This window comes from Suricata suricatta, chromosome 8, assembly GCF_006229205.1.
Source record: "Suricata suricatta isolate VVHF042 chromosome 8, meerkat_22Aug2017_6uvM2_HiC, whole genome shotgun sequence".
In the NCBI taxonomy this organism is placed as follows: domain Eukaryota; kingdom Metazoa; phylum Chordata; class Mammalia; order Carnivora; family Herpestidae; genus Suricata; species Suricata suricatta.
This window is the reverse complement of record NC_043707.1, coordinates 19,957,545-19,983,195: the sequence shown is the minus strand read 5'-3', so window position 1 is coordinate 19,983,195 and position 25,651 is coordinate 19,957,545. Positions and strand designations below refer to the sequence as shown.

General features: G+C 55.9%; 1 protein-coding gene across 2 annotated transcripts in view; it reads right to left on the bottom strand.

Moving 5' to 3' along the window:
- Positions 1-22,314, bottom strand: part of IL4R (interleukin 4 receptor) — a 28,156-nt gene extending 5,842 nt beyond the window's left edge. The window contains exons 1-7 of one of the 2 annotated variants that reach the window (XM_029946439.1): positions 22,057-22,314; positions 13,508-13,595; positions 12,443-12,575; positions 11,109-11,260; positions 9,891-10,042; positions 4,960-5,116; positions 1,310-1,406 (exon numbers count right to left, since the gene is read on the bottom strand). In XM_029946439.1, the coding sequence (XP_029802299.1) occupies positions 1,310-1,406; positions 4,960-5,116; positions 9,891-10,042; positions 11,109-11,260; positions 12,443-12,575; positions 13,508-13,577 (761 nt within the window). In that variant the 5' untranslated portion in view covers positions 13,578-13,595; positions 22,057-22,314. Of the gene's footprint in view, positions 1-1,309; positions 1,407-4,959; positions 5,117-9,890; positions 10,043-11,108; positions 11,261-12,442; positions 12,576-13,507; positions 13,599-22,056 lie in introns of those variants that run through there. The other variant, XM_029946440.1, reaches the window with a different exon arrangement.
- Positions 22,315-25,651: the final 3,337 nt, after the last annotated feature.

Below are 25,651 nucleotides of genomic sequence, written 5' to 3'. Positions count from 1 at the left end.
AAGGAAGAGAATAGAGAGGAATGGAGGGTGTGATCGCGGAAGGCCTCCTGGAGAAGGAGACCTCAGAGTGGCCACGGGAGGGGGAGCAGGAGCCACGGTGATGCCGGGGAAGGGGCCTTCTTGGCAGGGAGGGACAGACAATGGGGAAACTGAGGCTCAGAGAAGTGGAAAAGACCAGCCCAGGGCCATGCAGAGCCAACCAGAATAAGACACGAAGAAGGGGGGGCACCTGGGTGGCTCAGTCGGTTGAGCGTCCAACTTCAGCTCAGGTCAGAATCTCATGGTTTGTGGGTTCGTGCCCCGTGTCGGGCTCTGTGCCAACTGCTATCTCAGAGCCTGGAGCCTGCTTCTGATCTGCGTCTCTTTCTCTCTCTGTCCCTCCCCCATTCACACTCTCTCTCTCAAAAATAAATAAGTGTAAAAAAAAAAAAAAAGACATGAAGAAGGGAACCTGAATTTCCTGCACGCCTACTGTGTGGCCAACAAAATGCAGGACACCTCTGCTCCCTCGGGCCCCAGTCATCGCTAGGCCTCACGTGGTGAGCCAGGGCTGGCCGGTCCCATTTCAGAGATGGGAGGATGGACGCTGTGAGACACGGTAAACCCAAGCGCCTAAGCTCACAGGCTCCTTCTGTCCCCCCGCCTGCCATGACCCTGGACTCTCAGCACTCTTCGGACTCGTGAACCAAGTTCGCCTCCAACCCGCAACAGAGACCTAAGGCTGAGGATTTCGGCCTCTTATGGCCACAAAGCTCCCAAGCTCCAAGGCCAAGGTCCAAACCCAGGTCTCCAGGGCAACTGTGTAGAATTCCTCTGTCTCCCGCCTTGTGCTCTGAGTGTCTGGATCTCACCCTGGGGCCCCGGGGTGACCCGTCTCCCTTCTGCTGGAGGAAAGTCCCTTCCCCAGCTCATGCTCCCTCCGGAGTGTCCCTCAGCTCAAGTGTTGTCTCCTCAGAGGGGTCTGCCTGGCCTCCCGACCCAGGAGCCAGACCAGGTCTCCCCTTCACCCTGGCAAATTCCCTTCAGCACGTGGGTCGCTGTGGAAACCAGCTGTGGTTATCACTGACCCGGTGTCTTCGGTCTCCGTCCCAACAAAGAGCATAGACAGGGTTGTCATCAGCCCTGCTCTCGGCTGTTGCCTCTGTGTCCCACGCATAGTATCTGCTCAATAAATACGTGTTGCTGAGGGACAGGACCATGAGCAGATGGACCTGGGACCATGAGCAGATGGACCTGAGGGCGTTCCCACCCCCTGCACTCCCCAGAGGGGCCGGCTTGGGGGCCGCCTGCAGTGAAGCCCAGAACTCACTTGATGACGCTGAAGTAGCAGGACAGGCAGACGGCCAGGATGACGAGGCAGGAGATGAGGACGCCGAGCTGGAGGTGCTGGTCCCAGGGTTCATAGTCTGCAAGTGTGAGGGAAGCTGTGAGCCCGCGTGCGCTGGGCGCTGCCTGCTGTTTCCGGAGCCGGAGGCCGGGACTCGGGAAGGGTCGTCTAGGACCCCGCAACGGCCGGTCTCCACCCAGCGCTCCTGCCTCATCCCTTCCTACTGCACTCTCGCCACCTGGCCTCCTTGCTCTCCCCTGCTCCCCTGCTCAGGGCCACCCCAGGACCTTGAACTCGCTGCTGTCTCTCAAGAGAGCAGGGATCTGGTGCCAGACTACCTGAGTTCCAAGCCTGACTCTGTCGTTTCCTTGCTGGCCACCTCGGACAAGGCCCTCAGCCCCTCTGTGCTTCCTCATCTGTCCACTGGGGTTAATATAGCACTGACGTGGGGCGCCTGGGGGGCTCAGTCTGTTAAGTGTCCAACTTCAGCTCAGGTCATGATCTCAAAGTTCATGGGTTCGAGCCCCACGTCGGGTTCCGTGCTGACAGCTCAGAGCCTGGAGCCTGCTTCGGATTCTGTGTCTCCCTCTCTCTCTGACCCTCTGCTGCTCATGCTCTCTCTATCTCTCAAAACTAAATAAAACATTTAAAAAAAATTAAAAAACTATATAGCACTGATGTCATAGGGCTGTTGCAGTGATTACATGACAGGGTCACGGCCATGCCCACAAGTCCCATAAGCCTTTGCTATTGCTGTCGGGGCACAGCTGGCTCCTCTCATTCACTTCACCGCCATCTGCTCCAAAAAGCTCCCTCAGGCCCTCTCTCCCGCTGTCCCTCCCGTCTCTCCATGCCTTCACCCTGATTTTCTCCCCAGACTTAATGTCATACGGATCAAGCGCTATGTGATTTATTGTCTCTGTCTCCTCTCCAGAATGTCAGTCCCATAAGATCGGGGATTTCTGTCTGTTTTGTCTCTGCTGATGCCCCGGGGTCTAGCCCAGGGCCGGGCGTGGAGTGCGAGCTGAATAACTATTTGTGGAAATAAGGAACGAGGGGCCAGCCCATCATACACGCTCCCTACAGGCCCCCCCGCTCCGTTTCCTTCCCTTCCCCAGGTCAGTGGTATAATCAGGTGGACAGGACGACACTGCCAGCGCTTACTATGTGCCTGGCATTGTGTGGGCCCCAGGGGCACAGACACAGAGAAGATCCCACCCACGGCGTGACAGGCAGGGTCAGAAGACGCCTGCGGGACACAGTGAGCGATGGGGGAAGGAGAGGAGCAGGGGTTGGGTGGGGTCCCCACCAACAGCCACTTGCCCAGCACTTAGAAGACCCTCTCTCACTGAAGGTTTGCAACAGCCCTGCTCTGCTCCCCGGAGCCGGAGCCAGTGCCTGAGGTGGCCCCACCCCCAACAGAGGTGGCCCCGCCCCCAACAGCAAGCTCTCCTCCTCCCTGCCAGGGAGCAGTGCTCCCACTCTCAGGTTTGGGCCCATCTTACTCTCCTTGCCAGCCTCCCTTGCAGCTAGGAGAGGCCCCGAAACAGTCCTGGCCAATGATATGCAAGGGGAGGTCCCCTGGGGAAGCTTCTGGAAAGAGTTTTGCTTCCAGATGAAAGGGCGACTGAGGAACACTTGCTTGTGGCAGCCTTTCATTTCTTTTAAGCCTTGGGGCCAGCAGCCAGCTTGGGGCCTGGGGTAACAAGTCCAGGGATAAAACGCTATCACATACCAGTGATTTACTTCACTGAGCTGAGGTATAACCCAGGAAAGGTCCATTTGTGAGACTTCATTTTATGTGAGATAATTCGGTGTTTCCATTGCAAAAAGGCATGAGTAACAGTGTTACATAGACCCGTTGTGGGGGTGGATTGGGGGGGGGGGAAATGCAGCTACCACATGAGAGACTACATCTCCCAGAACTCCTTGCGGTCCCATGTGGCCATGTGACTAGTTTCACCAATAAAACTTGAGAGGAAGTGGTGTGCGCCACTTCTGGGCTCAGGTGTTTAAGAAGCACTTTCTTACACCACGCACAAAAATAAATTCAACATGGATGACCTATATGTGAGACCTAAATCGAGACAGGAAATCACAACACAGGCAGCCATCTCTTTGACCTCGGCCGTGGCAATTTCTTACTAGACTTGTTGGCAGAGGCGAGGGAAACGAAAGCAAAAATCAGTGACTGGGACCTCACCAAGATAAAAAGCTTCTGCACAGTGAGGGAAACAATCAGCAAAACTAAAAGGCAACTGACGTAATGGGAGAAGATATTTGCAAATAACATATCAGGTAAAGGGTTAGTATCCCAAATCTATAAAGAACTTACCAAACTCAACACCCAAAAAAACAAATGATCCAGTGAAGAAATGGGCAAAAGACATGAATAGACACTTCTCCAAAGAAGACATTCAGATGGCCAACTGACACATGAAAAGATGCTCAACATCGCTCATCATCAGGGAAATACAAATCAAAACCACAGTGAGACACCACCTCACACCAGTCAGAATGGCTAAAATTAACAACACAGGAAACGGTAGATGTTGGAGAGGATGTGGAGAAAGAGGATCCCTCTTGCACTGTTGGTGGGAGTGCAAACTGGTGCAGCCGCTCTGGAAAACAGTGTGGATTTCCACAAAAAGTTCAAAATAGAACTACCCTGTGACCCAGCAATTGCACTACAAGGTATTTACCAAAAGGATAAAAATATATAGATTTGAAAGGGCACATGCATCCCAGTGACTATAGCAGCACTATCAACAATAGCCAAAGTATGGAAAGAGCCCAAATGTCTGTCCGCTGATGAATGGATAAAGATGCAGTGTACACACACACACACACACACACACACACACACTCGAATATTATTCCGCCATCAAAAAGAATGGAATCGTGCCATTTGCAATGACGTGGATGGAGCTAGAGTATATTATGCAAGTGAAATAAGTCAGAGAAAGACAAATACCATATGATTTCACTCATATGTGGAACTTAAGAAACTAAACAGATGAACAGAGGGGAAGGGAGGAAAAAAGGGGGACCAAACCATAAGAGACTCTTAAGGAGAGAGAACAAACGGGTTGACGGAGGGAGGCGGGGGATGGGCTAGATGGGGGATGGGCATGAAGGAGGGCGCTTGCGGGGATGCGCTCTGGGCGGTGAACGCAAGTGATCGATCCCTGAATTCTACTCCCCAAATCGATACCTCACTGTTTATTAACTAACTAGGATTTAAATAAAAATCTGGAAAGAACCAGAAATAAATTCACATCTGTTCAACTCTCTTAAAAAAACCACACACACACTCAGACTGAATCTTTGTCCTGGAGAACGGTGGAAACCACAGGGAGGAAAACCACCCGCAAACCGGTGAAGGTCACGGCCGACCGTTACGTGAGCAAGCAATACATCTCGGCCGTGCGGAGCTGCAGGCCGTGGGGCCTTCTCTGTGACCGCAGCGTCGCCTGGCTGCCTGACCGGCACACCGGGTCGTCCATTACCTGCAGGTAGGGCCGTGCTCTGGGGTGGAAACCCCAATGCTTTGCCGAGGGGGAGGTGTCTGGCCACAGAGTGAAGAGGGGGGCAGAGGCTTGACCCGCTGGGGGTGCCCGGTGGGTACTCACAGTTAAGCCACTTGGTGCTGGGGCTCCACTCACTCCAGGTGCTGTTGTAGCTCTGAGCCCACGCCCTCACCCGTGCGCTGTAGGAGACTCCAGACTTCAGGGTGCTGGCCGCCAGGCGGAAGGTGGGCTCCATGTAGGTCACGTTATAGATTCTGGACTGGGGGAGGAAGGGGACACGTCAGTGCGCCGGCTGGGGGACGGGGAGCGCCCGCCCCACCCTGGCTCCTGTCCTTGGCTGACCCCACAGTGTGAAAGGGCCACCAGCCTGGGTATTTGGTTGTTCCTCCAGTGCAGGGCTTTGTTTACCAGCCCCCACAACTGTGACCAGAATCAGGGCAGAGGAGTCAGGGGACTGGCCGACCCCCCGTCCCCAGTGCCCTGATGCTCAACGTGCAACATGACTGGGGCCAGCTGATTCACCTTTGAGCTTGAATCTCGCCTTCTGTAAAATGAGAGGAAGAGTCCTTACTGCCACTTTCTAGCTGTGTGACCCTAGATAAGCCGCATAACCTCTCTGGACCTTGATATCCTTCTTCTGCGAAATGGTGATGATCAAAGTGCCTATGCCCTAGGGCTGGTGTGAGGATTAAGATGGTTAATACAGGTCCTGTGTGGGCCTGGCACACAGGGAGCATGAGAGTGACTTTCTAAAGCACAGACAAAGCCACTGGTGTCTCCCTTCTCCCCATCATGGGCCCTCTGGACCCTTCATAGTCAAGCTCAAACTCTGGCCTAGAACCTCAGCCCTGCTCCAACTCCTGAGAAGGGACTTCCACGACCTGTTATCAAGCGAAAAAAGTAATGAAAGTAGCATATGTTGTCCACTGCCTTTTATGTTAAAAAAAAAAAAAGAGGGGCACCTGGGGGGCTCGGTCAGTTAGGCCTCCAACTCTTGGTTTGGCTCCGGTCATGCTCTCACCGTTCGTGAGTTTGAGCCCTGCACCAGGCTCTGCGCTGAAGGTGTGGAGCCTGCTTGGGATTCTCTCTCTCCCTCTCTCTCTCTGCACAGTCTCTCTCAAAATAAATAAATAAACTTAAAAAAAAGAATACAGACTCTGGGATGGCCCTGCGACCCCCCTCTGGTATCACGCTGCTGTGGAATCCCCAAGTCTTGAGTGTGGGTGGGGCTTGCGACCCGCCACGGGGTTCTATTCTGTAAGGCTATCATGGCAGCTTGCTAGCAGACTCTCTCTCCTGTGCTGAGCTTTGAGAGACAACAGGGAAGGAACTGAGGGCAGCCTCCCAGGAAGGGCCAGCGAGAACCTGAGGCCCTCAGTCCAGAGGCCCGTAGGAAACAACGCTGCCAACCACACAACAGCTTGGGAGAGACCTTTCCCCGGTCAAGCCTCAGATGAGACCACAGCCCCAGCCGTGTCCTTGACTGCGCCCTTGGGAGAGTCGAAGCTGAGGTCTCTCACCCAGACTCCTGGCCCCCAGAAACATGGGTCAATAAAACGCGTGCTGTTCAAAGCCGCTACACTGGGGTAAGTTAAGCGTCCGACTTCGGCTCAGGTCATGATCTCTCAGTTTGTGATGTTGAGCCCCAGGTCGGGCTCTGCACTGGCAGCTCGGAGCCTGGAGCCTGCTTCGGATTCTGTGTCTCCCTCTCTCTCTGCCCCTCCTCCACTCATGATCTGTCTCTCAAAAAATAGTAAGTGTTCAAAAAAAATAATAAAAACCTTTAAGACACGAAACGAAATGTGTGTTCAGGATCGATTCTGACGGCAGAGCAGTAGCCTGAGTCCTCTGCCCGCAGCTCCTCTCCCTGCCGCATCTGTCCCTTTGCAGCCCTGCTTCTGCCCGTGGGTTGGAACGGAGGTCAGAGAGAGAGTTATGAGAAGGAGCCAGGGCAGGGAGACAAAGACGCTCACTCACGGCCCTATTTTCTCTCTAAATGTGAGTAAGCAGGAAGCAACAGCTGGACCTAGGTCGCCAAAGGAATCGTAAGACCCAGAAAGGAGCGCAGGGTCGGGAGATGTTTTATTGAGAAACAGAAGAGAAATTGGAGCTTCCCAGGAACAACTTGTGGCGTGTTTTTGTTTTGTTTTATTTTGTTGACAAAAAGGGCCAGGTGTTTCAGAGGCCATCCCTGAGAGAAAGATCCAAGGGAGAAACGTACTGGTTCTGGAGTTCAGATCCTGGCTCCCCACCCCCGACTCCTCCATCTCCAGCTGCAGGACCCCGGGCGAGTCATGCCTCGGTTTCCCCACCACTGAAATGGAGACACCGACACCCTCCCACGTGCGGGGCTTTGCAGCCACCAGTGATGTTCGCTGTGCCCCGCACATTTCAGGCACACAAGAAATGGTAACCATTTACGATCCCGAACACGCTGGTGTCTCACTGTCTGCTGTTTTACTGCATATGCTGCCCCCATCCCCGTAAACCTCGGACACGACACGGATCTTCATACCCCCAAGCCTTTGCTCATGGGGTTCCCCTCTGCCTGGCCTACTGTTCCCTTCCTTCCCTGTCTAGAAAACTCGTATTCATCCTCCAATGCCCGGGCCCAAACTGCTTCCACTACAGAACCCTGTCCAGAGACTATCCAAGACCACGGGTAGCTCCCTTCCCCAAATTCTACTTCTAATGTGTCTTCTTAGCACGGATCCCGTCCACGTCATCCATGCGGAAGACCGTTACTAACATTCTTTTCACTTCGCATGGTGACAGACGGCAACCAACTTGCCTTGGTCATTTTGCGATGTGTACAAATGTCAGATTACTGCGCTGTAGCATACCTGAAACTAATATAAGACTGTACGTCAATCATACCTCAAAAGAAAAAAAAAGATTCGGTCCCACCCACTCAGAGCCATAGCCTGTGTCTGCAATATGGTAGCAAGCAGGGCGGGACACCCATCCTTGCCACTGGCACTCGAACTCCAAGCTCAGGGTGGGTAAGCCCCTGGCTCCAGGGCCAGGATGCATCCTCATTGGTCGAGACCAATCATGCCCACACTGTTCTCTAGCCTGTGATTAGAGATCCGACTCTGGCCAGTGACGAATGAGGGGACTTCCAAATCTGGGTCTAGGCCTGGGACAGGGACAGGGGTGAGGGGTGTCTCCGTGCCCTCTGCCTGCCCACAGGAGAAGCTGAGCCAGGACTTCCGAGCCCTGGGCAGCGCTGAGCATGTACACACCACTGGGCCAAGGCTGGGGTACGCTGATCAAGTCTACCTGCTGGCTGGGGGTCCAGGGCCAGGTCCCAAACCTGGTGGTGTTATAGCCAGCCCTGCCCCTGCTTCCCCTTCCCCGGGGTCTGCTCTGGGCAGCCACTGGTCCCTCATTCCCAGCCCAGGTGGCTTGGGAGCAACGGACCCCGCCCCCCGCGACTCCAGAGGTGGGCATGTGACTCATCTCTGGCCAATCGGAGCCCAGTACCAGCACCCTCCATCCTGCCCACAGCCTGGCCCAGGTTCAGAGATTTGCAAGTGACCCAAGCCCAGGCCCCTGAGCATCGGCCAGAACTCTGACTGGGACTAGGAAGGGTGGGGCCATCCCCTGTGGCTTTGGCACGTGGCCCTGGAGGTGCTGGCCGGCACGCTGGCCACCACACGCCCTGCCTCAAAAGGAAGCCCATGCAGAAAAGAGCCGGGCCAAGGGAGGGCAGATTCCTGGAACCCGGATCGAGCACTGCGGTAAGCAAATGAACCCTTGACACCCTCCTCTCCCCTCCAGACTTCGGCCTTCGGAAGCTTTGCACAGGCTCAGAATGCAGGAAGGGGGTTTACCTACAACACGGAATTGCCTATCTCTTGGCATCTGGGCGGCCTTGCCCATGCTGAGCCTCCGCTGGGGCACCCCAGCTGCTCCAGACTTGCTCCCACTCTTTGCCGTGGCCCAGTGCCAAGGGGGAAACCACACCTGAGAGACTGAGAGATGTCGGTCACCACCCGGCCCCTCCCTGGCAGCAGGTGCCAGGACACAGGGTGTGGCTCAGAAGAGGCCCTCTGCGCCTCGCGTTGTGAGTTCTAGACCGAGGAGTAGGAGGCCAAGGCAGATGGGGCTTTCCAAGGCCTGTGGCGCCGGGGCGAAAAGGAGAACGATGTTTATGACACGCTTAGTGCCAGGCAGGAGAGCCTGTCTGGAGTGCGTGCTCTGATTACGCCCATGTTACAGAGGAGGAAACGGAGGCACCCGGAGGTTAAGTGACATGGCCAGGATCACGCAGCTGCTGAGTGGGAGCAGGTATTGGAACCCGGTTCTGTGGGACGCCAGGGCCCAGGGTGTTCAGAGGTCCCTCCCACGGGGACGCCTGGGGGCAAATATGGGTGGCCGGGAATGATCTCCAGCCCCACCTGAAACTAAACCAGGAAGAGGCCGGGCCATCCCGTGTGTAGGCCCCTGCCAGTATTTTCTTGATGACGTGCTGTCCATCCGCTCTCCCTTTTAAAAACTGTCTATACATCGTTTTAAAAGGAAACGCACCACCACTGCTGTGACTGGAAAGCAGGTATCAGCCGCCGTTGGCAGCCTATAGAAGGAAATGCTCTGAGGACCAAGCGGCTGCATAAAATCATGGTACACTGGGAGCCAGGCGCGCAGGGGTGCGGGGATAGAGGGGGCGGCGGGAGACGGGGCATACCACGGAGGTGGGTGACGCACACCACGGAGGGGTGGGGATACTGGGGGGCGGGGACCAGGAGGCATGGCACACAGGAAAGTGTATGGGGACTGGGGAGGCGGTATGCACCACGGAGGGGTAGGGGGATGGGGGGCGGGGCGCACCATACCATGGAGGGGTGGGGTGGGGCAGGGCGCGCCACAGAGGGAGGGGGAGACGGGGGGGCGAGGCGCACCATGGATGGGGGGGGGACCAGGGAGCGGGGCACACAGAGCCAGGGCGGAAGTCGAGCTCCAGGGGCCTGGGTCCCCACCCACCTGAGTCCCCAGAAATGGCAGAGAGACCCGCAGGCGCACACACTCACATCCGTGGGGTCGTTTTCGTTTGAAATGTTGACCATGTAGGTGAGCTCGGAGTAGAGGTGATTATCAGGCGGGTATGGGTTACTCCACGTCAGCAGCCACGTGTGGGAGGCGTTGGGGTGCACCGTGAGGTTTCCGGGGGCCCTGGGTTTCACTGTGGAGAAGCAGTGGCTGGTGAGGCGCTTGCCCGAGGACAGTGGTCCACAGGTCCCAGGCCACTTAGGTGTTTTGAGTCAAGTACACCTCCGTGGCACATTGATGGGACACTGCGTGGATGTGGTCTTAGCCGAGGACCATCAGGATATGGATTACAATGTCGCAGGAGTGGGGATTACCGGACTTTCTACAGTGACGGCAGAATGCGTAAGGCACAGTGACCCAAAACTGGGCTTTTTCCACATCGGTTCCTTCACACTTTGGGCCACATCTACATGCTGTGTTATTATGCAGCGTTTTTGATGCGTGTGTTTTAAAACTTAGTCTCCTTTGAAGCGATCCTCTCCAGGAGAGCATAGGACTACAAAGGCGATGCACGCGTGCAGAAATGATTTTAAACCATGGGCTTGTTCTTGGGTCTACTTAAACCCCCCTCCCCCAGCGTGGGCAGGAACTGCAAGAATATTCCTCTGTGGCTCCGAGGCTGTGTGACCTCAGGCAGGGTAGTGCCTTCTCTGTATTATATTCGATTATAAAATGGGGAGAGCTCTCTTCCGGAAAAGGAGGCTCAGAGAGGTAACGTGACTTGCCCAACGTCACACAGCAAGAAAGCGTGTCCGAAACTCCCTGAATCGTGGTGAATTGCTGCGGGAACTCTGGCTACCGGGACGAAGTCGGCCTTCCATGGTCCAGACTGTCCTAAGCAACAGCAGCTGCCTGTTCCCAGAGGGCGGAAGGCCAGCTCCCAGCTCAGTGGGTGATCTGCAGGAAGCGTGCCTTCTATCAAGCACGCCTCACCTCAGTACCCCAGTCTGGGCCCTTAAATTTGGGTGGCTGAAATGTACAGACTGGAGGGGACCTGATGTATGAGGAAGCCCAGCCCCATTTCAAAGATGGGAAGCTGGAGCCCAGAAAGGAGCAAAAATCTCACCATGTCTGGGGACACGCAGAAGACTGTGTGCACCTGGCTCCCCCGAATGGAGCTTGCCTCCCCTGCCCCAGAGCCCAGCTGGGGTTCCGGAGCCGCCCCCCGCCCCCGCCCTCTCCACCCCTGCCCCACTCACCGTGATGGCTGGGCCTGAAGGATCCATGCCACAGCATCCGCATCCCAGCCCACAGGTGCAGCTGGTACACGTCAGCGTCAACCAGGTCGTCCGTCACCATGTTGCACACACATGCTGTGCCTCCTTCATCCTCAGGGACACACGTGCGATTCCTGCGGACACGGGTATTACGTTAGGCTGTGGTGGTGAGCCTGGCAGCGACCCACGGGTGTCCCTGGAGCGTGCCGCACGGAACACAGGCACTCCGGGCCTCCTGGGCACCCTGCCTTAAATACCAGATCTGGAGACCGGGGTGCAGGGAGGACAACACCCTCCTCGTGTCCTGGCCGGCCACAGCCTCTCGCCACACCCACCATGGACTTTTATGTGGCTCTGGCCGTGGTCTTGGTCCCGGCACTTGGCTCACCCTTAGAAGCCAGTGAAAGGGAAGGAACAAAGGCACTAAAGAATCTGTAATGTGCGTGTGTGTATGTGTGTGTGTGTGTGTCCCGGCAGTACCTCGGGATGGCACGGCTTAGCCCAGTGTGCGGCTGGACCCTGGCAAGCCTCGGCGTGCTGCCCCATGTCTCACGGCCCAGGCTAGGGGGCAGCTAACATTTTATGCAAAGGGCCAGAAAGTAAATATTCGGGGCTTTGAGGGCCACACTGTGTGTGTCCCAACTATTCTACTCTGCTATCGTAGCACCAAAGTGGCCATGGGTGATACAGAAACGAGTGGGCATGGCTGTGTGCCAATAAAACTTTATTTACAAAAGCAGATGGTGGGCCAGATGCAGACCTTGGGCCATAGTTTGCAGATCCCTCGTCTAGGCCTGTATTCCACATATAGGAGCACAGCCCACTGAGTGGCTCAGTCAGTGAAGCAGCCAACTTCAGCTCAGGTCATGTGGGAGTTCAAGCCCCGTGTCAGGCTCTGTGCTGACAGCATGAAGCCTGGAGCCTGCTTCTGATTCTGTGTCTCCCTCTCTCTCTCTGCCTCTCCCCTGCTCATGCTGTGTGTCTTCTCTGTCTCTGTCTCTCAAAAATAATTAAATATGTAAAAAAATTAAAAATAAAAAGAAGCACAGCCCCTCTACCTTAGTATGTAGGAGAGGCATCTGCCAGCGTGCCCTGTGTTCTGGTGTGCAGCACACCCCAGTGTGCCCGGTGACTGCGTGCCTCGTGGGCCCAATCACATCCTCGGCTCCGCCCCAGGGCGCCTTGCTTCTAGCATGCAGCTCAGTAAGCTGTGGGGAAGCCCAGGGCACCGTGGCCTGGGCCAGGCGGGCTCTTGGGGTGAACGCTCGGGCCGCAGCCCCCTCCCACTCCCGGCTCCCCTAGTGGCTGACTCGGACCCCATAAAGTCCAGCTGGTAGGACAGGCGGAGCTCGGCGCTGCAGTTGGTGGGACCATCCATCTTCCACCGGCAGACGGAGGTGCTGATGTAGTCGGAGAGGCAGGTGGGCGCATGCAGGACCTTGATGCTCCCTGGGGAGACACAGGGGTGCTCTGAGCGGCCAGAGCCAGACAGCGAGGGGGCCATGCAGCAGGGGGACCGAGGGGCCACGCCAGGAAACCACAGTCCCAGGCATGGCTATGAGCCTGTCTCTCTGCAGCTGGGTGGGGGCAGGGCTCTGTGGTGCCCCAGCTTGCCTGGGGGGGTCCTGATATCAAAGAACAGCCCCCAACCTCCTCGCAGGCCCACCTCATCCCGTGGCAACTCCACTACTTGCCCTCGGCCAAACCCAAGGGCATTTCTAGTCTATTCCATCACGGCAGGCATCTGCCCCAGAACATGAGGGCCCTCCCTGAGCCCGTCTACTGTGCCCCCCTCCCTGGCTGTGTCACTCAGGTGCCCTTGCCCTCTGGCTGCCCATTGCATTCAGACAATGTCAAGGGCAGGATGAAACACTGGGGTATTTCTTCCAGCTGGTCAGCGCAGGGCTGGGGTGTGACCCCGGCAGGCTGTGTTCTAGGTTTGCCAAATCATCCAAGTGCCCAACAGCAGCCGGGCAGGGGCCTTTCCCACTCTGATGCCAGCACAGCCTCCACGGTGGATACCAGTTTGCACACGTTCGCTGGAAAGGACTTTACGTGCCAGGTAGAGTCTTAGATGCCTAACGAATATTCTCAAACTCACCTCGTGTCCAAAACTAAAGTTGGCTTCCCCCCAGCCCCCCAAACACGGGCCCCCGACTCTGTCCTGTGCTGTGTTTTTCCATCACTTTCTAACACTCTTCACAACTGACTTATAATTAGGACCCTCTGTCACTGGCAGTCCCCTCCCACTACAACGCAAACTCCTCAAGCCCCAGAATCTGTGTTTGGTTCGCGATTATCCCAGGAGCCTGGCCTCTAAAGAGTCAATGAACCTTTGCCGAATGAACAAGCGCGTGAATGAATGAGAGGCGGTGACTTACCAGAGCCCGCCGCCCACATCAGGATCAGGCAGCTCACAGGGAACGTGAGCCCAGAGCAAAGCCGCCCCATTGGGAGATCCTAAGACACCTGCTGAGAGGAAGCGAGCCACGTTAGTGCCAAGAATGAGCCGTCTGTGTTCACCGGAGCTCACCTTATCTTTATCTATCTATCTATCTATCTATCTATCTAGCATGAAACACAACCCAGATGCACCAAGTCCAGAACACCTGTCCCAAGAGGCACTTCTTGAAAAAACATCCTTATGACTTGCTAAGTTTATGCAACTTACGGAAGTCCACAAGGCACATTTGTGTGTAAAGGCTCTGATAAGTCCTACAGCAAAGAAACTTCTTTCTCTTCATTTTACCCAATGCTTGCCTAATTTATTTCCCTACTCAACCTTCCTTTGTATGCACGAGTATGCTAAAACTCCAATTAAACGCCTAGGAGATTTAGAAGTCCTTGATATGTACTTTGGAGAGGTTAATCTGCTTAGCCTTACAAGGCTGGTTAAATAAATGGTAGAGCCACGTGATGCAGTATTAGGTGGCCATTAGAAAGGATGCTGTTGAATGTGTTGGACTTACGCCAAAGGCCCCAATTCTTCCCAGTCCTCCTGGATCCATGTGACCTTGCAGTGCCCGTCCCCTCCTAGCCCCCCCACCCCACCCTGGGCAGGGCATTCTCCTCCAGCCTTGGATTCTGGGTTCAACCACATAACTACATTTGGGCAGCAGAAAGGAGCCAAAGGCACGCACGGCAGAAGCCTGCTTTTGCACGACCACTGCCTTAAGAACACGTGTGCCAGCCTGCTGGAAGGCGCTGGCATACAGCAGTGGGCAGCCACCGCCAGCCATGGGCGGGAGATCAGCAGATGGGCAGAGCTGTGTAAGTGACCCCAGGTGGGCCACAAGCACACAGGTGACCCCAGCGAGGTCGGCCACGCCCAGGTCAGCTGGCTCTCCCGAACCCGAGCTAAGTAAGCGAATCCCACTACACGCTCCCGGGGTTTTGTGCTTTACGCTCATTCCCCCTCCAGAGAATGCCATCCCGACTTCGAGCTGCACAGATTACCTCTGTGTTCTGTGGTTCGCATAAACGGGATTGTGCACTGCCCCTAATGTGTTAAATGCATCCCATGAACACACGGCTGGGGAGTAAAAGTCAGCAAGTACAGACACCCAAGAAGAAAACACAATTCAAATCCCCCCAACCCCCAAGGTCATGCACCCATTCATATGAACGCTCCCAGATTTGTATCTATACCAACAGGGTGATAAGTACAGATTTTATTTACCCAAATCGCATTCCTCTAAAATGCTGAAACTTCCATTTTAAACTTACCATATCATCAACTATCACCCCCAGACCACCACAGACTCAAAGCACCAAGTCAGCGCGGTCCCACCGCGGGTCACTGGATGCTGACTTGTTTGTTACTGTTCCCGCTCCGTCATTACACGCAGCCTGGCGCGGGTGCCCGCCCGTCGGGAGCCACCGCCACACGTTTTCTGATCCGCACCTTAACTTCTTTCTTTCTTTTTAAGGTATGACATCAGTCTTTTTTCTCATGACAAAAGCCACACGTGATCACGGCACACAATTCGGAAAACAGAGACGTGCAAACGCACAAAACGAGTGCCTGCAGGGGGCGCCTGGGTGGCTCTGTCAGCGGAGCAACTGGCTCTGGATTTCGGCCTGGGTCCTGGTCTCCAGGTTTGTGGGATGGAGCCCTCGGGCTGGGCTCTGTGCGGACAGCACGGAACCTGCTGGGGGTTCTGTCTCCTTCCCTCTCTGGCCCTCCCCATGTGCATGTCCCCCCCCTACAATCAAAAACAAATAAATAAACTTAAAACAAAAAAGAACGGCTGCCATTCCATCACCTGGAAAAACACCACTGCAGACATCTGTGTCCATTTCTAGACTTTCCTACGCGTCCCTAGTTGGAGAGGCCGGGCTGGCACAGCGTCTGGTTTCGGACACTCCTCCTCTCCTCACAGCGGCTGCGTCGTGCACTTCCTGAGTTCTAACACCTGCTCTGTCACTCACTCGCTGTGAACGTTGAGCAAACCGCTTACCCCCCATGCCTCAGGGTCCTGCCCCGTAACTGTCCAGGCCCCACCTGACAGGGTGAGCTAACACCCATGGGGTCCTCCACAGTGACCTGCACACAGTCAGGGCCCACAGAGTCGCCGGTCACTTTAGTTAAGGAGACCTGCTCAGATGTGGGATCCCGCCCACACGCTCCAGGCACCAGGGCCGCCCTCTGAGTGGGGGCAAGGTCCCGGGGATGCTGGGAGCGGCTGCCCTCCGTGTCCCCAGGGGGTCGCGGTCAGTAAAGCCCCTCCCCCTGCCCACCGGCTGCTTGGCGGCTCTGTGCACAGCACCGGCTTCCGCATCTGCAGGGTGGAAATGAGACAGAGCCGGACCTGACAGGTGTACCCCAGCGTGGAATGAGGCGTGGACCTAAAGCACTCTGCATGGTGTCCGGAGCGCACGGAGGGCTTTGTGTCCCTGCCTCTGTGCCTCCTTCTCCACCGGGCCCCAGCCCCTTTGCACGGCGCTCCCGCCACCTGCCACATCTTCACTTCTGGCTTCGCCTCTAACACACCGAGCCATTCCCAGCTCGTACCTTTCCTCTCGCTGTCCTCTTCTTTCATCTCCCCTCTCAGTCTCTCTCTCTGTTATTCTTTTTGTGTATTCGTCTGTCCACAATGAACACATCACTCCTTAATGCTCAGTGTGTATCTCAGAAAACAATGTCATTCGCTCTCGGACACAGCCACAGCGCAGCCACAACGCAGCCGTCACAATCAGGAAAATGACACTGACTCACGACCACCTTGGGGTCCACAGACCCTGTTTCCGTCTTGCTCACTGCCCCCACGGTGCCCCTTCTTACAAGTCCAGGGTCTGGTCTCAGGTGATGCGTTACATTGGATCATGCCATCCCCGCGCCCAGGTCTCGGCTTCTGGTACTGACTGGCCACAGGAGCAGGGCAGGTACGTGGTAAGCCTGGAATCCCCGTGTCAGACAGGACGTGCTCCAAGAATGACGGGCACCCGTCAACAAAAGACACAGGAGGGGCGCTGGGTGGCTCAGTCCGTTGAGTGTCCCACTTTGGCTCAGGTCATGATCTCAGTTCCTGAGTTCAAGCCCCACATCGGGCTCTGTGCTGACAGCTCAGAGCCTGGAGCCTGTTTCGGATTCTGTGTCTCCCTCTCTCTGCCTCTCCGCTGCTCATGCTCTGTCTCTCTCTCTCTCTCTCTCTCTCTCAAACATAAAATTAAAACATAAGAAGAAATAAAAAAATACAGAAGAACCTGCTAAACAGGGTCCTGGCCCAAACAAGGACAACTGAAGCACCCCAATAAGCGTACAGTAACCAACGGTAACCCCTGGGGTTCAACATGGGTGCAGGAGTCCGTCAGGACTTAGACCAGTGAGTAGGGCAGACAGAGCAGCTGTATCTCACCGGGGTGGCCTCTAAGTATGTCTCCACAAAATTCGTATTGTTTATTAACTAAAGAACCAAAACACTTATTACCTTGCTAACACCCTATGCCTTATATATACGTGGGTGTTAAGTTGTATATAACTTTATATACAGAGACCTGGCAGGCAGCAGCTTCACCAAGTGGCCAGAGTTACCATCGCCAGGAATGGGACAGATCAAGGTCCCGAGCTTTCTGAAACTATCCTCAGAGAACAGCACTGCTTCTCCGCTGTTCCTGCCCCAAGGACACAAACCACCGGGAAGGGTCGACTCATCTAACTCACGCAGGAGAAGTCTATAAAAGACCTGGCTGGTGTGTTTCAGAAAATGCCAGGGGGCGGGGTGTGGGGGCAGACGGGCAAGAGCTGGTCTTTGTCAACCGTCTGCCATCCGGAGAGCCAGCACCTGTCTTACTCACTGCCAAGGTCCTCGTGGCTACGGTGGTATCTGGTTTATAACACCAGCTCAGTTACTGTTTGTGGTATAAAGTCACTCTGGACAGGATGTGGGGTCTCTAAGGGGCTCTGCGTGGGGCTGGAAACTCTCCCTGCGGGGAGCCTGGTATCCGCTCAAAGCCCCAACTCGCTTCCCATCCGGAGCCACAGCGAAGAACAAGGAAGGAGGGGGGGGCAGGAGGGCAGTGGTGGACCTGGGACCTGATGTCCTCCACGAAGTCCTGGTGACACTGCCTCTGACAAGTTCGCACACGGCCACAGCATCCTATGGCAGAGACGGCACTGGTGTCACTTCAGCCCTGATTTTGAATGAAGAGAAACAGAGAGGGCAGGATGTGCGGACCAGGTCACATAGCAGCAGGGCTGTGGTGGTCAAATGAAGCCGCCCGTGACAGGGCAGACTACAAAACATCACATCTATGGCCGTCTGCGTTGCCATCTTTGATCTGTTTCAGGGGGCACAATCTGAGGTGTGCATGTGTATGCATATAACCACACACACACACACACACACACACACACACACACACACTCCCCAGCTGGCTTCACGGGGACCTGCAGGGGCCGCACGTTTCACGCAAAATCACAGCCCAGGTGCAGGGACAGAAGAGCCTCCCTGAACGTCACAAGGGACGGAGGACAAAGATGCAGACAAATAAGGGAATTAAAAAGAACAATCACCAAGGGATCGGGTCAAGCACAAAGCAAGAAGAAGTCATTTTAGGGCCACACTCAGTCACGGGATTCCCGGCCCGCTGAGTCGGCAGGCAAGCCCCGACTCAACTGCCACTCCCAACGGGGACGCCGTGCACGGCGTGTCCCCCTCCGACAGGCTGAGGCCCAGCGTCTGTTTGCACTCCTCCACGGACGGATGCTCAGCTCCAGGTCACGGCCGAGCAGAACTGAGACCGGAAACGGTTTCCCTAGATCGAGCCAAAGACTTGTATAAACACAACCCCTCTTGTCAAGTCCTTCCCTGTGCCAGGCGCTTGGCTAAGTGCATCAGGAGCAGTACTTTACTGAATCTGCCTGAGAACCCCACGGGCCAGGCCGTTATTCCCACTTTGCCCCTGAGGGAACTGAGGCCAGGGAGGTCACGCAGCCTGCCTGCCAGGTCTCACAGCCGGCTAGAGTCAGAAGCCAGGTCTGTTGCCCTCCGACCCCAATGTGCATTCCAACCTTATCAGTGCCTTCAGCTTCTCCAAAGACCACAAAAAGGAAGAGCTGGCCCCCTGCTTGCCCATTTCTAATGTCATCTGCCCAAGTGAAGAGCCAGAAACAGCAGAAAAGACTTGGGGCGTTTGTGGTCTACCAATGCCCCATGTGCCAGAGATGGAGCAGCAGCTTAAAAACAAAACAAAACAAAACAAACAAACAAACAAACAAAAAACAACCAACAGACAAAAAAGCCAGTGAAAGTCGTATTAACAAAGATATGAAAGCTAGGACAAGGGAGGGGAGGGTGCCCTACCACACCTGTGTATCCCTTTGGAAGAAACCCTGCTGATCTGAAGCTTGTCAAGAGGTTCATAACTGACACAAAGAGGGCCTGAAAATCCCAGAAGGCCTAGAAAGATTTTGCCTAAAGGTTCTGCGCCCCCTACATCCTATAGGCTCATGATTCACTTAACAAACATACAATATCTACCATGTGCCAAGTTTCCTTGTGAACACTGCATTTTGACTAATTCGTTCAATACTCAACACAGCCCTACGAAGTAGGTACTATAATCCCCCCCATTTTCAGATGAGGTGAGCAAGGCACAGAAGGGTTAAGTGACTTGTCTAAGGCTGCAGAGCCAGGGCTGTCAGGAGATCTGAACAGGGGTCTTCAGGCTCTGGGGCCTCGGCTCTTAACCACTATCTCTGTCTGGAAGGCACAGTCCTTAATATTTTGGGGATCACGGATCCGTCTGAGTATCTGACGCAAACTCCAAACCCTCCTTCTAGAAAAGTGCACTCACTCAATTTTGCATTCTGTTGTAGGGGTTCACAGCTCCCCTACAGCCCAAGCTAAAAGCTCCAGGTCAAAGGTCCCTCCTCTAGGCAATGGGTGGTTTTAAAGGGTCTTTGAATTAAATTTTTTAAAAATTTATTTATTTTGGGGGGGACAGAGCTCAAGTGGGGGAGAAGTGGGGGGGGGGAGAGACACATATTCTGAAGCAGGCTCCAGGCTCTGAACTGTCAGTACAGAGCCCGACGCGGGGCTCAAACCCACGAACCGTGAGATCATGACCTGAGCGAAGTTGGATGCTTAACTGACAGCCACCCAGGTGCCCCTTATGGTCCTTTGAACAGGGTTGTATAAGATTTCCCAAAGAGCTGGTCTGGGGCACAGAGAACAATGGGGCAGGGGCAGGGGCAGGACAGAGGGTGAGGAGTTAGCTACTGACATGAGTCAGTTCGTCTCTTTGCCACACTACAGGCAGAATCATTTTTTTTTTAAAGTTTATTTTTGAGAGAAAAAGAGAGAGCACGGGTGGGGGAGAGGCAGAGAAAGAGAGAGAGAGAGGGAGGGAGAGAATCCCAAGCAGGCTTCACACGGTCAGCGTAGAGCCCCTACACAGGGCTCGAACCCACAAACCATGAGATCATGACCAGCCCAAGTCAGGCGCTTAACCTACTGAGCCCCTCAGGCCCGTCAGAGTCATTGGGAAATCAGAAACCAGGCCCCACACTGCCTGGTCAAGCCCTTCCTGAGCCTCTGGCTCCCAAAGGGTGTCCTCCTCACCCAGGGACAGGGATGCCGAGGGCTCGCGGCCAGTCCAAGAGGAGCACCTCTGACTCAGCGTTAGATCCAAGCCCGAGAGTGTAAACAGCCAATCCAAAGGGGTGCTCCCTGTGCGATTCCATTTATGTAACATTCTAGAAATGACCGAATTGTGGAGACGGAGAACAGATCACAGTCGGCAGGAGGAAGGGAGGTCCTGGTGGCTATAAAAGGACAACACCGGGATCCGCGAATCCCGGCTGCCGCTGGAGACACTGACGGGCACGCGGGGTCAGAGGGCGCAGCGCCAGGCACGCGCGCATGCGCACAAATGGGCCCTTGAAACAGGCGCTCAGCGAATTGCATCAATGTCAGTGCCCGGTTAGGCTACTGCATTTTGCAAGCTGGCACCCTTGGGGGGAATCTGACTCTATTATTTCTTAAAACTGCGAGTGCGTCTACAATTTTCTTAAAATAAAAAGCATGAGAAAATAGCAAAAACCAAAACCAAAACAAAAATCAAACAAACCAACCCTTAAACCCTCTGATGATCTGGCCCGTGACATGTCCACCATTCCTTCCTACCCCGTCCCCGTCCCCTCGAGCCTTTGGTCCCCATTGGTCTCTGAGCACCTTGACACGTTCCTCACCCTCATCTCCCTCAGAGCCTTGACACCCAGAAACCCACCTACCGAGGGGCCCCCTGGTTACCCCTCATCACAGCCCCCCCGTTTATGTCTGTCACGTTCTTATCACCATCTCTCTTCATACCACTGAGGTTACACGTGTGAATGTTTACTTCATCTCAGAATGTGGATGGCAGAGACTGAAAGAGCCGACTGCAAAAATGTTTTCAACTTCCCCAGATGAAAATGCACCATTAAAAAAAAAAAAAGCAGGACCACTGGGCAGCTCTGTTGGTTGACTTGTGATTTCAGCTCAGGTCCTGATCCCAGGATTGGGGGACTGAGCCCTGTGTTGGGGCTCTGGGCTGAGTGTGGAGCCTGCTTAAGATGCTCTCTCTCTGCCTCTACCTCTCCCCCCGCCCCCCGCCCGCCGACTCCCTCTCTCTGATTAAAAAACGAACAAACAAACAAACAGGCACCAAGCCAAGACTTGAAAAAGATAGCAATCTACATGCAGACAGCTAATGGCCTTTGTATATAAAGAGACCTCACAAATCAGTAAGACATCCCTTTAAGAAAAACAGGCAAAGGACCCAGATTATTCACCCAAGAAGTATTCAATGCTGGCAAAATTTGAAACAGCCCTGCTCATTCTGCTAGTTCACAATGTTCTGAGTGTAAGAGATCACCAATAACATTTACATTATTTGTCTATACATGTACTGCTTGTCCACCCCACACCGCGTGAGAACACAGGCCCCGTGAGGACAGAGCTTTATGGTCCTTGCTTTGTCCCCAGGACCTAAACAGTGCCTGACAGATACATAGTACGTGCTCAGTAAACATCAATTAAATGAGCGATTGGTTAAGATTCAAGAACAAATCCTATAATCTGTTCTTAAACATGGGGTGCCAAGCTTTGGCTCATGATGAGCTATGCACACAGCTCTATGAGGCAGGTTAGCATTAAACCCCTCACGTCACACCAGAGGGGACTGGGGCACGGACAAATTCCAGAGCGAAGACTTGAACCCAGGCAGCCTCACTCTAGAAGCCACGACCTTGACCCCTTGTTTTTGCTGCCTCTTAAAATGCAATCCCTGCCACCCTGGGAGGTGGTGTGATGGCCAAAACTGAGGCCTAGAGAAAAGCAAGTGACAAAGCCCTGGTCAGGGAGGCAGGCAGCAGCGCTTGGTGAAAGCCTGAGCCGGGAAGAGGTCGGACGCCCTCTGAATGGGAGACCCAATGCACTTAACTCACTCTTTGTACTTGGGAGGAGATGAGTGGCCAGTCTGGAAATGTCAAGTCCAGCGGCAGTCCAGCAGTGACCAAGCAGGCCTTTCCGGAGCCCACAAGGGTGCAAGGCCGCCCTCACCCTGCTCCTCTTTCCTCTCCTGACCGCAAACCGGCAGATGGGATGCAGCCAGCCCCATGACGGATGCATGTGATGAGGAAGCCAATGACAGCGGGGGCTGTGGGGGGCCCCTCTGGAGGAGCCACCGGCCCCTGAAAGTCCACGGTCTTAAGCCAGCCTGGAGCTTCCTCTGGCCTCCGGGCCAGCTGGGCCAGCCTGGCAGGGGGCCAGGGCCACACTTCTCCTCCCAGCGGCCGCCTTCCCAGAACTGCTGCCCATCAGGGTTCCTGGAACCCGCAGCCGCGTCAGCAGCCCCGCCTGGCCGGTGAGGCAGGCTGGGCCGGGGCTCCAAGACCGCAAGTGGAGGAGAGGGGCCCTCCTATGTGTGGGCGGGGGGGGGGGGGGCGGCGCGCTGGAGGGCGAGAACCAGCCACCTGGGCCAGCAGAGCCCAGCAGGTTCCCCGTGCACCTACTGTGTTCTCCCAGCCCTCACCCCCTCGCCCGTGCCCATGTGTCTTCTTGCTGCAAGTGTTCTGGAGCACCTACTCTGCGCCAGCATCTGCAGATGTGGGAGAAGCCATTCACACACACACCCATTCACGTCTTCCCTCTTCCCTCTGACAAATACTTGAAAAGACAAGTTACTGGAGGTTTTTGAGTAGAGTCGTGACATTATGAAACCTTTGGAACCATCTCTCCGGTTATGTGGTCTGCAGGGTGCATGGGGTCAAGGGCAGAAGCAGAGACAGGGAGGAGGCTAGCGCACTGGTCCAGGAAGCAGGCGCCGGCAAGAGCAGGTGGGATTCTAGACCTGTTGAAGGTATAGCCAACGGCATGTGCGGTAGAACAAACTTGGGGGGGGAATGCTGAGAGAAGAGAAGGAATCAGGGGTGAGAAGGACTCTTGTTTGGCCTGAGCCACCAAAAAAGCTGGGTCTGGGATTTGTCAGATGGATGCCACGGGGTGTGGGAGGGACCACGCAGGAAGCAGGTCGGCGCAGGGGCTGCAGGAACAGCATCAGCAAAGGCAGCCCTCAGGGAGCATCCACGCTGGTCCCGAGGGTCAAGTGTCTGTCCCTGGAGGGACTCCGCCGGGGAGGGCAGGGGCGGTACGGTGCGCGCAGAGAGGGGAAGAGCATCCCACGCACGGGAGGCGCCATGGGCTCCGTGAGGACAGGCCACGTCTCATCCTCTGTAAGCAGAAGGCTGCCCCTCAGCCGGCGCAGGACACCCCCTCCACAGGCAGCCACATGCCTGCTAGCCTGTTCTTAGCTCTACACTTGCGCGGCGCTCCCTCAGTGCCGGCCACTGCCCCGATGCCTGAAGTCCTCGCTGTGAGAAGACTGCAGTAACTAGGCCCATTGTTGACCCTGATGAGTCTCTGGAGGAGGAAAGGGGGGGCAGGGAGGAGAGTGATGAGCAAAGGGTGAGTGACTAGTCAGGGAGAATGGAGGCCACGGCCCATCCCCCGCCCCCCAAGTCCGGCCGTTGGCTGCAGGGATGGATAGAAGGAGGGGTCACCGGGGTACAGTACGTGACTGAGGCTATGTCCCCTGGGGCAGTGGGGAGCCCCTGAAGGCTGCTGGGCAAGAGAGAAGCAGGGGCACCTGCCAGGAGTCCCCTCCACCTCGGGTGTGGAGAAGGGCTGTGGTCCGAGACCAAGCTGGCGGGGTTGGGGGGCGTGGTGGGTGCTGCTGGAGAAGGGGGTGCTGTGTGGGGCCAAGGGGGGGGTTGAACTTGCTGACGGCTGAGCGGGTGCAAGATCACATGACCCCCACCCGTGCCATGAACAGGGGGAGCTGAAGCAGGTGGTGGGTCCCTGGGGGGCGGTGAGGACATCCAATCTAGGAGGCCGATTGTTCTACTGGCCTGGAGGCCAGCTTGGGCTGGAGACTGGCCTGGAGGTCAACCGCTGTGTCTGAAGCCGGGGGGGGGGGGGTCTGAGGGGGACAGGAGAGGGCTGGAGGCCGCGAACCTCCTTCACAGGACGTGGCTGGGCCAGACCCGATGGTGGGGGCAGCGTGTTGGGGCCGGGCTGGCCACTTTATGGCTGGGGACCGGAAGGCACACCTGTCCTGGGCAGGTCCCGGAGGCCCCAGGGAGGAGGCTGAGCCGCAGGGACCCACGTCCAGATGCCACGGCGTCAGGAATGGCAGGGGACCCCCGTCACTTGCAAGGCCATTTCTCTGCTTAGCACTCGCCCCTTGCGGCTCGCCACATGCACATGTGTCCTGAACACTGTCCAAGGGCCCAGCTCAAGGCAAGGAGGCCCCTGGGCAGCCATCCCTCGGGGATGCAGGGACACAGCTCCACACACTGGAATTTTCCACCTCTTGCAGCTAGATAAACACTGACCACCAATTCTAGCTCAGAATTACTTAAGTACCTCAGTGCACGCAGCGCTCTTGGCCACCCTGTGGTGGGGGAGGGGGGCTGACCGCAGAATGCTGGTAATTGGGGCATTACACGATGATGACATCTGGCCCCAAGATGCTGATTAGATTTGGGTTGTCTTAGGGACAGTCATGGCTCCCAGCGGGCCTGCTTCCTGAGGTCCGCAGAAGCCCCCGTGATTGCCCCTGTGTGTCCCCTTTCCTCCAGTCATTAGAGACCAGACCCTGGGGCCTTCCCAGGGTCCACCCCACCTCCCAAACTGACTGGCCTCTGTCTCGGTCGTGGGAGACTCTGCTGTGCACGGACAACTGCACTGACTCGTTTACCCCTAACAGCAACCAAGGTGCCCTCGGGTACCGTCCCCACCGAAGACACGGGGAGAGTGACGCCCGGACTCTCAGGACCCTGCCCAGGGACACACAACTAGTGCATGGGCGGATTTGAAGCCGGACCTTCTGGCTCTGGAGGCCGGCTCGCTCCTTCTCTACATCTCTGCTGGTTCGTCCGGCAAAGCCCCACGTAGGAGAAGTGGTCAAACACCGTTCCCCCCACCCTCCCCCGCACCGAGAGGGAAACCGAGGCTCGGCAGCATTCAGCGATCACCCGAGGTGACCCGGCAGGAAATGAGTGAGCTGGAAGTTGGCTTCTGCCCCTGTTTGCCCAGGCTTCATCTGTGAACTTGTCTCAACAGAGACCAGGACTTTGCCCCCTGGGCAAGCCCAGGGCCGGCAGGTAGCACGTCGTTGGCGTCGGCACTGGTAAGAGCACCCTGAGCACCTTCCGTCTGCAGACAGGTGCTGGGGGCAGAGGTGTCTCCCTGGGGTCCGTCCACCTCGCCCCCCACCAGTAGGATTCCTGTCCTGGTCAGGGACACACCAGCGTGTGGGGCCACCCCCTGCGGGCACAACTCTGGGCCTGGGGCTGCAGGCCCCGCCCCGACGGTCTGAGAGGGCTTGGCAAACCAGGGGCCCTCTCAGAGCCTGTCTCCTGTCTGCGAAGTGAGGACAGAACCACCTGCCTCGCTGGTCGTGGGAGGGGACAGAGAGACCACAGCGGGGTGCAAGAGGCACTAGGGACGGCGGTGATGGGGCAGGTGGCAAATGCCATC